This window comes from Phaenicophaeus curvirostris, chromosome 11, assembly GCF_032191515.1.
Source record: "Phaenicophaeus curvirostris isolate KB17595 chromosome 11, BPBGC_Pcur_1.0, whole genome shotgun sequence".
NCBI lineage: Eukaryota > Metazoa > Chordata > Aves > Cuculiformes > Cuculidae > Phaenicophaeus > Phaenicophaeus curvirostris.
In genome coordinates this window covers 2,061,707-2,072,147 of record NC_091402.1, presented here as the reverse complement: position 1 = coordinate 2,072,147, position 10,441 = coordinate 2,061,707, and the positions used below count along the sequence as shown (strand labels likewise).

The window sequence follows — 10,441 nt, the reverse complement described above, 5'->3', positions numbered from 1 at the left end:
CAAGGAACCAAGATGTCAATCCCTGTCGATGATTTCGTACATGAAATCCCACAAGCACCTGGGGCTGGTATTTAAACAACTATCCCTGTTATCACTGTGTTATTTGCACCTTATTGACCAGCTCACGATGGAACGGGGACGCCTGGAGTGGCTGCGCGCGATGAAAATGACAAAGCCTGGCTCGGCCCGAGCGTGGGGACCCCACAGCGGCTGCGCTCTCACCTCCGTCTCTCGGCAGGACATCACGTACTCTGCTAACTCAACCACTTCGTTTGGGCATAGGAAAACTTTTATTTACAACATGTTAATTAAAAAAATACCTGACAAAAAAGGCATACGGTATTTTATACTAAAAGAATAAAGATTTTTATTAAGCACTGTAAGTTGCATTCAATAGCCTTCAAATACACCACACCACAATCCATCTACAACCAACCAAACCCAACAGTAGTTCATTCTTGCACAATCCATGAGTTGGGGCAGAACTCCCTTCAACTTACATTAAGATACCTACGTAGCTCTTGCGGGCAGGGAATGGGGAGTTACACCTCATTTCTGATCACTAATGTGTGATGAAGAGCATCAGGAGAATTATATGAAAACGAATATAAAGAAATGATTCTGATTTTTGAAGTACATTAAGTTTGGAAACACTAACAAAAACATCAAAATGATACAGGTATATTTGCTTATACTAAATCCTTGATGGGAAGTTCTCAAGAACAAGCCATTTGGTTCCTGCTACAGAAGGGGGGTACTTTTTTTTTGTTTTTGAAGATCAAAGCTTTTTTTTTTTTTTGCTTTTCACAGAATTTCATATTTGCTAATATGAAGGCATAAAACAGCAACAGAGAACAATAATGCATACAGCAATGAGTACACCAGGGTAACGTTGATATTCAAAAACGGCTAGATAGGTTTTTTTTTCTTTTTCAAAGTTTTAGAATAAATGCAACAGAGGTCAATAATCACAAAATTTTAAGGTTAGAGCAAGATCAGTCAATGACTAAACATAGTTAACATCTTTTATAGGACTATTACTGATTATTAGCTTTGTCGTTTTGCAAATGGGCACAGTACTTGTAAGAATGGAAGAAAGAGGACAATAACATGCATAATATTAACTACACACTTTAAAAATTATGAACCATGCAGAAGTTCAGCTCAAATAGTAGCACTAATGGTCTACGTCTGATTCAAAACCACATAGTTCATTGATCACGGATGCATGGTATTAGTCACAAAAAGTTTCAGAACACATTGTGTTTGTTTTGAAAGGTCATTTGCATCGTCTATGACTTCAAGTTTATCGCCATTTAACTTGCTTGTAACGTATGTATGATGTATATTTAAAATCAGCAGAACTGCAGTATTACTCTATAATTTTTCGTTTCGATAGTTTGCACGTTTGAACACAAAAGAACCACGTCAACGGTGATGAGGTTTAAGAAAGAAAAAACTGTGGTTGTGCCTTTTTCCCCCCATAATCATGAAAATCAAAGCCTTAAAGAAAGCTTTATTGTGACACAGTAATGCAAAATCAAATATAATGGCATACATATGGTGCCAAGTACTAAAAATTATAGTTTAAGCTATATATACTTAAAGACTGCCAAAATTTGTTTTCTTTATAGTTCAAAAAACAAAACTACAAGCTTTTGTCATAACCAGTTTAAACTTTATGTAGACTTCATTTTAAGTGCGGGAGTCAAATGCTCTTCATTCTCTTCCTTTTTTTGTTTTATTGTAGCATTTTGACTACAACTGGTTAAAACTAAAAATGTGTTGTTTAAATCTCTGACATCAAAGAGGGATCCGAATTTCCAAAGTCCTCATTTTTCTCTTACGGAAAGGAAAAAATGTACGTAACTGTAGGCTCTCTTTCTTTCCAGATATTCCTAATCCTGACCCTTCCCAACATCCTTCACCCTCTATAAAAAATAAGTTTACTCTTCTTTTTTTAAGACAGTGGCCTCAAGAGCATCATCTTTATGGCAAACACTGTCTGCATTTAGTGCATTTAAGTGAGGATTTGTATTGCACATTTTAGAGTCATTACTCAAGGCACTTTCAGACTGATTGGAAGCCCTGATGTCTCCTGTATTCCCATTCATCTGGGAAGCTGGTTTCTCCTCAGTCACAACTCCGTTTTCAGCCAGGGATCCATCTGAAGACACAAGTGAGGATTTAGATTCCTCAGATTTTGACTTAAGTTCTTTGGCTACTTCTTCTGCTGAAGCAGCGTAAGGAGGTTTGCCCTAGTTGTTAAGAAAAGAAGACAGTTACTGACGGCGCAGCGCTCTAGATACAGAGGCACGAGAACTGCATGCAGAGCGCCGGACAAGCAAATACCCAACACCAGGGACGGCTGCAATACGAGCTGGCACTCGAACAGCGCAGCGCAGGCAAGAAGGGATTCTCGGTGTCCCGAGTGCCTTGTGACGCTCCTGTGGTAAAACGCCCTCCCTAACTGTGATGCTTGAGTTACGCCACATTGTAAGAGCAATGTTAACATCCAGAAACACTAAAACTTGGAATCGATATCCAGCTTAACTCTGCTTCTTGGTTCATAGATGTCACGATCTAATGACGTGATGACGGATTATTCCAATACCAAGCAAAGCTCTTTTCAGACAGTTTGTAAAGAGGTGAAGTGCCGTGCGATGCTGTCTAATCTGCTCTCTGAGCTTCTGGGACTGGGGAAGCGACCATACCAGAAGCATAGAGCAGTTTGACAAGACTGAGCATAGCCATATAACCCAGATTTATGCAGCTTTAGAACATATATTTAGTTTTTAAGTATCTGCAACAATGATTCTTAGTGTTCTGGAAGCATAACAGGCTTTAAACAACAAAACTAAGTAGGCTGGGTTGCTAAGAAGCAACGTACTGATCTGTCAGGCTGTTAACAAAGTCAAGTACCAAGAAATGACTTAAGGCACAGACACCTTCCACACCGCAAAGAATAGCAAAGTCTCATAGTTTAACAAACCACATTTTGACAAGGTGGAAACAGCATGGTCGGGACTGCCCTGAACTGCTGACAGCTCTTGCAGGGGAGTAAGAACTGCTGTTCTCCAGCAGCACTGCACAGGTGCACGACTGGCACACGAGGGCAACAAGTATTTATCCCATGTAAATGTGCTTCTTCACAGGCTTTCCTACGTGATCAGTTTAAGATTGAATACAGGCTTTTGTTTCTTTCCAGATCAAGAGAAAAAGGCCTCTTCTTGTGAACGAACAGGCATGTCTTACGTTTGATAAATACAAACCGCTGACTGCAGGCAGACTCGCCAACCTGTGTTCGTGTTGCCTGATCAGCATCAGCTGCAGGGAGGACGTTGGTGTCACCGCCCTGCGCCCACTCGGGCGGCTGGGTCCGTGTGACGGGGCAGCGCGCTGCTCCAGCCAACCCTAACCGGGCATTAAAATCTACTTGTGTGGCATAAAGTTCTGTAAGTTCTCCCTGCCACACGCATTCTCATTTTGACAAAGATCTTTGTGATCACAAGCTTTTACCATCCGAGTTACACATCATTAATAACAACGTGAACGCCCAAGCCTGCAGACGGGGTCAGCGCTATCGAGCACCCACCCACAGATGTTCACCTGCAGCAAGCCCACGATACTTGGGAGCTCCTTCTCAGGGCTTCCTTTATTTCATAGGTAAAAGTACTTGGAAATTAGATATTGTGGAAGTACCACAGTGCTTTCTCTTCTATTTAAAGTAAAAGATGACATGCTTTAAATACATGGGTACATTTGTAGATGTAATTCATCTGTATACACAAAAATTTAACAAAGAAGGGAAGTATTTGCATTTTTACACCTAGAGCACAGCAAGTTTTACTTTAAATTCATTGTTGCTTCATTATCCACCGGAGAACATCCCTTGTCTCACGATGTGATACCTGCAGACACTCCCTACGCACTAACATCTCCACGACCAATTGCAGGTCAGTATGAGAGATTTATTGTGAAAGTTTTCCACCTATTTACTGCCCACTTGCCCATTCCCACTCTGACTTGCATCGACATTCAGAACTGCACAGCAGCAAGAACAATGGAAAAGGGAGGAAAACTCTGAAGCAATCAGCATTTAATGCGAAACAGCAGTTTGTTTCAGCTATATTTAAAGGATCTGTGGAAAAGACCAACCCCATGATCCACAGATGCTTCACGTCACTGAAAATGTAATGGTCTGTTATTTCCTAAAGGTTTAGACTAAGTTCTTATGTTAGGGGCCATGCACCAGCAAAGATCCTTCTACTGCTACTGGTTTTAATTTGTGAGGTTGGACCGTGATCCCAGAAAAGAAAATGGGAAAGTGCTGGGGTGTCCCCAGAAATGGCTAAGCTGTTTCAGCTTTATATTTCTCCCATTCCCCTACAATTTCTCCTACTTCCATGGCTGGTGAGAGCAGGGGAGGCACAGCCTTCATATCAAAACACATTTTTCCACATCTGCCTTAAATAACCGGGTTTGCTTACGCCTGCCACCTGCCACTGGCTGTGCAGCTGCCACAGGCAGGCAAGGTGGCTGTAAGAAACCCTTGGATCTGGCAAGGCTGTGCTTGTCACTGTTAGCTGCTCGGGCAGTCCACACCATCCTAGCCTATAAACGAGAGCGGTTGGAATTTAGGCACACAGCTTCATTACCTGAATTGCTCCCTGGCTTTTATAACCTCTTCCATAGTACCTTCCACCTCTTCCAAAAGTTCTTATCACCGGAGTGGAAATAACTCCTCTAGGACGCCTGTAAGTGTCGAGGAAAGAGAAGAACGGAAAACGCACATCAGCTTTGTTTACAATGACATGAAATTATATTATTGCTTTAGTGCCTAGTGACTAACATTTACATTGCTTTAACGAAACAACACAAGTAACTAACCCAGAACTACAAGGTTCTACTGCTCGCAAGTGTGTGAAATAGAATGACTATTTCTAGATTTTACTTCTAGAGAACAATAAATGAGCTTTGCAGAAACATTTTCAAAATGTCAAATTATCCTTACATCGCTTTGAACAGAGCTCAAAATACTTTCACCTTAAAAAATATGCAATTTGAACCACGTATGAGGCTGTTTCCCCCGTTTAATAACACCTCCCACATACAACCAAGCTAGACAGAAGAAATCTGATAAAAGAAAGAAAGGCAAGATAGGAAATTGCTTCAGTTTTGAAGGGAGAATATGAAATTATTGAAGAACCTGAGAGAAAAAAGGAGGCCTCAGCCATATCTAATGTAGCCATTTATCAAGATCGGATGCTTTCAAACGGAGGCTTCCAACCAGGACACATTGGTTGTGGCTGCAGCTCAGCTGTATCCCATCTGCTGCAAAAGTGACGCTGAACTGCTGCTCTGTGCCTACAAGTCTCACCCACACTGTGAATTCCCACATTCACAGAATCACAGAATTACGGGATGGCTTGGGTTGGAAGGGACCTCCAAGACCATCCAGTTCCACCCCTGCCATGGGCAGAGACACCTCCCATCCAAGCCCCATCCAGCCTGGCCTTGAACACCTCCAGGGATGGGGCAGCCACCACTGCTCTGGGCAATAAGAAATTAAGTGCTGGGATTTAAATGCAACAGCAATGAAAAAAAGAGCTCTGTTTTATATGTGAGTAACTCTCACCACATTCTTTCCAAAGATTTTAACAGGGCTCACCTATCTCATTTGCAGATTTTTTCTCAAGGTGACAGCGTACCCTTCAGGCAGCGGAGACAGGTTTTTCCTACTCAGAAAATCACACTCAATACACTGCTGGATCTAAGCCAATAAAAAGCAGCTGGTATGATTTTACAAAATAAGAACATCAAAGCTCAGCATTGCAGAGAAACATGAGACAACGGTGTCAACAAGCCTGACATGAGAAGCGGTGGCTGCCCCATCCCTGGAGGTGTTCAAGGCCAGGCTGGATGGGGCTTGGAGCCCCTGATCCAGTGGGAGGTGTCCCTGGCCCTGGCAGAGTGGTGGGACTGGATGGGCTTTGTGGTCCCTTCAAATGCAAACCACTTTGTGATTCCGTGATCCCTTCTGCAGAACCAGCTGAAACATGACAGGGAAGCGTGCAGGAGGAGGTGCTGAATGGCAGACAACACACTGTGCAGTTTTCTTGTAGAGTTCTTTAATACAAAACAGCACCTGCCAACACAGACCTCTGTCTTTAAAAACCCTGTCCTCAAGCACGCCAACTTTAGGGTTTTCCTATGAGGTTTTATTTTTAGGATCGACTGACACAACAAACAGATAAGCTGCCTGCGGTGGTTTTTCCCACTTAAAGACTAATTCTAGCAACTCTACACGTGAAGAATTCAACATCAGTTATGAGTTGATGGAAGGAGGAAGATCTGAACATGATCCAGCAGTGGCCCAGGCAGCCAAGAAGGTCAACAGCATCCTGGCTTGGATCAGCCATGGTGTGGCCGGCGGGAGCAGGGAAGGGATCGCTTCCCTGGACTCAGGACTAGCAAGGCCACACCTGGAAGCCTGGGTTCTAAGGAGGACATTGAGGGGCTGGAACATGTCCAGAGAAGGGGAACAGAGCTGGGAAGGATCTGGAGCGCAGGGGTTGTGGGAGCAGCTGAGGGACCTGGTGATGTTCAGTCTGGAGGAGGCTGAAGGGAGATCTCATCGCTCTCTGCAGCTCTCAGAAAGGAGGTTGTGGTGAGGTGGGTGCTGGGCTCTTCTCTCAAGGAACAAGAGTTGAGACAAGAGGGAATGGCCTCAAGTTGCACCAGGAAGATCTAGATTGGATGTTAGGAAACATTTCTTTGCTGACAGAGTGGTGAAGCCCTGGCAGAGGCTGCCCAGGGCAGTGGTGGAGTCTCCATCCCTGGAGGTGTTCAAAAAACGTGTGGCTGTGGAATTTGGGACATGGTTTAGACAACACAGTGGTACAGGGCTGACAGTTGGCCTGGATGAATTTAAGAGTTTTTTCCCCCTATAATTCTATGATCTGGCATTGAGAGTTTTCTTATCTTTTTGAGGTGACATCTTGCACCCAATCCTACCTGCCCAAAGGCAGCACCTCTGATAGAGGAAATGCCAGGTGTTTTCTCTCCTAACTCAAAACCCAGCATTGGGGAACAGCATTGCTGTCACCAAGGTACTCACAGAAGCAATCCCACCCTGTCAGTCATTTGGCCACTTCGCACGTAAGGAGGGCTCTCAGTTTAGAACTTGCCAGTGTTAGCTTCTGGCTGCTAAGGTTTAGTATAAATCTCTGTATTTGCTTCTTCAGAAAGTAGAGGAGCTGCTACTCTGTGGAAGGATTCCATGCTACGGATAAATGTCAGCCAGACCCAGGCCAAAGGCTCCTCCAGATCATCACTCAGGTGCCTCAGACTGAGCGTGACACTGGGAATTACCCGAGTTTTCCACACGCAGCACTGCAGTTGGTGTGTTTAACTGAAAGGAAGGAATGAGCTCTGTCAGAAGCCAAATCCTGGTTTTCATGAGGATCCACAACCAGAGCAACGTATACACCACATACTAACCTCATTCCAGTGGTGGAAAAACTGAAACTGAGAAGCAAGATGAAAACACATAAAGGATCCTCATGCCTTACCACACACCTTAGCTTATTCCCCTGGTCTCCAGGTGTGGTTCTAAGGCATATGCGTGTCCCAGGGACCCACTGGCCTGCTGTTAGCTGACACTGCACTCAATGCTCATGTTTTGGCAATTGAATCTCATTCTAGCGAATAAAATGTTCCTACCTAAAGTAGCTTCCCTCAGAGTGCCAGCTCTGCTCTCACATCAGCGCTGTTTGTTGCTGCTGAACCTTGAAATCTTTGCTCCTGCTGTTCTCACCTCTCCCTGTCCCCACAGCAGCAGCTCTCACTCCTCCCCTGGTCCCACTATTCCAGGGCGTCAGATCCAACCCTTTCCTCACTCAGTCCAAAACAACAGGTGTTCCAGCAGCCCTGGCTGACTTTAGCACTATGGTTTATTGTGGATTAAATTCATGGATAGAGAGGAATTCGTGCAGTTCACACTCGTTCTTTCAGACTGCTGCTTCCTGGCTGAGGATGGCAAAAAGGCACCTAAATCCACTCATTTAATATAGTTAAAGACCAATGTAATACAAAATACATTACTTAGGAATCTTGGAGCGAGTCCAGAGCAGGCTACAAAGATGATCTGAGGGCTGGAGCACCCCCCATCCAAGGACAGACTGAGAGAGTTGGGGTTGTTCAGCCTCAAGAAGAGAAGGCTCCAGGGAGACCTTAGAGCAGCTTCTAGTACTGAAAGGGGCTCCAGCAAAGCTGGGGAGGAACTTTTTAAAAGGGCATGTAGTGATAGGATAAGGGGGAATGGCTTTAGATTGGAAGGGGGAAGATTTAGATAAGACATTAGGAAGAAATTCTTCACGATGAGGGTGGGGAGGCCCTGGCCCAGGTTGCCCCATCCCTGGAGGTGTTCAAGGCCAGGCTGGATGGGGCTTGGAGCCCCGGATCCAGTGGGACGTGTCTCTGCCCACGACAGGGGGTGAACCTAGACAGGCTTTGAGGTCAAACCCAGCCCAAATCATTCTATGATCCTATACAATTTTCATTAAAGATGGCAGATGTATCTGTAATGCAAAGCAATGAAGCCTTGGGAAAAATACAATCTTAAAACTAAAGGACCAGATATTTTTGTAGCCAAATATTTGGATTCCAGAAATGTTGCGCGCCTGTACTTGCAGCAGTGGCAAAATGAAGTGGAAGAGCTGAAGAAATATTATTCTAAGCACATCTCCCATCACGACCGTAGCAGAACTATGGAACCTGGACATGTCCTTCAGGGGGTTTCTGCTTCACAGAAGAATAATCCAATAGAATTATTAACAGTTTTATCATACTACTTAATAAACACGACAAAGAAAGTGAGTGCTGTGGCAGTTTGGATCAGTTATAATGTATTTATTGATTTCATGTAAGAGACCCTCAAGTAATTTCCTGATGCAAAACACTCCATTGTGTGTGTATATGTCTATATATCTTTTTATGTATCTCAGATTCAGAGTATGAATTTTATTTGCATATAAAAATCCTTACACTCATCTGAACCACTGATTAAAAACATCTTAAAATGAATGTAAATGATTTTGTTGAATTCTCAGTGGGTATAATTTATCTAATGCACGCTAAAACATGTTCTATGGCATTTCTAATGCTTCCAGCTTTTCCCTGGTTTATTTTTTTCCCCAAATTCATTCAATTCCACTTGAAAAGCATGTTCTGCAAGGCTGCACTTACCCTCTGGCCGGTCCTCCCACGGAAACGACCTGCAGAGGGAAGGGCCCTCTGCCCCCTCGTCCACGTCTGCTTCCAGCCCAGTGGCCGACTACAGTGCCGGCAATTTCAAGTTTCCCTCCCTGAGAAGGAATAGGTTGGACTCCTGCACATAAAAGCAAAACCAAACCTTGACGCTCACGAGCAGAACATTAAAGTCACAAACGAATGGAAACCTGGTCTGCCCAGATTTTATCACATTTGTTCCCTTATCACACGTGGTTCCCTTTTCTAATACAGGCAGATCATTTTGCGGCCTTTCAGCAGTGCTATGACTCCAAGAGTCTTTCTTTCCCCTCTTTGTAAAAAGCAGATGGGAATTCTGATAATAAAAATTTTACATGAGTACTTCAGTTTCAGTGATTAAAACAGACTTTAGATAAGTGTTCAGAAACTGAAGTGACATTTTACAAGTTATCTGAAGGGCTTTTTCCCCTGCTTTCCTAATGAAGTTGTAATTTTTGTCGGTACTTTTTAGCACAAGACACGGATTATAATTGCTACAAACAACTTACTAGGCAGAATTATCTGTACTAAGCTGTTATAAAAATACAGCATTTAAATGGATTTGACTGTAAAAGGTCGGTTTATCCTACCCCTGCCAAGAAAACAGCTAAAACTGCAACTGTCACAGTACGGAAGTGTCTTCTACTGGAGTTGCTCAGATCTTTACACTTGCATAACACGTACTTCAAAGGAACTAGATGAGAGCAACTGAGCCAGATGTTACTGGTAAGACAGACCATCAGCACTGAAAGGGTTACAAACACAGCGTTTCCACAGCCGCAATTAGTCTCAAAACGTTAATATGCTGGGAACTGAAGAACTGATTAAATGCAAAGGTTCAGAGTTCCTTGTACAAGCTTTTCTGCTTCAAACGCGCGTCGCTTACAGGGATGAAGTTATTCACACAAGGAAGCATTAGTGCTATGTTTGCTCTTAGGATGAAAGCTCAGAGGCCAGAAAGAACAGCTAAATACACAGAAAAGTTTTACCCTAAATGGGGAATTGGAATTAACAGGCTTCCCCTGTCCCACTTGGTACAGGAGACGAGCAACAGGCACGCAGGCAGGGAAGTAAATCTCACGCCTGTGGCCTCACCAACGCCGGCATTAGCAGCAACACCGAAGTCAGGCTCTGCTGCTTGGGGCTGTTT

General features: G+C 43.7%; 1 protein-coding gene across 4 annotated transcripts in view; it reads right to left on the bottom strand.

Moving 5' to 3' along the window:
• Positions 1-335: 335 nt before the first annotated feature.
• The window catches only part of FAM120A (family with sequence similarity 120 member A), a 54,613-nt gene continuing 44,507 nt past the window's right edge, over positions 336-10,441 (bottom strand). For all 4 annotated transcript variants that reach the window (XM_069865657.1, XM_069865660.1, XM_069865659.1 and 1 more), the window contains 3 exons: positions 9,250-9,391; positions 4,659-4,755; positions 336-2,258 (listed from right to left, as the gene is read on the bottom strand). In XM_069865657.1, the coding sequence (XP_069721758.1) occupies positions 1,947-2,258; positions 4,659-4,755; positions 9,250-9,391 (551 nt within the window). In that variant the 3' untranslated portion in view covers positions 336-1,946. The remainder of the gene's footprint in view (positions 2,259-4,658; positions 4,756-9,249; positions 9,392-10,441) is intronic.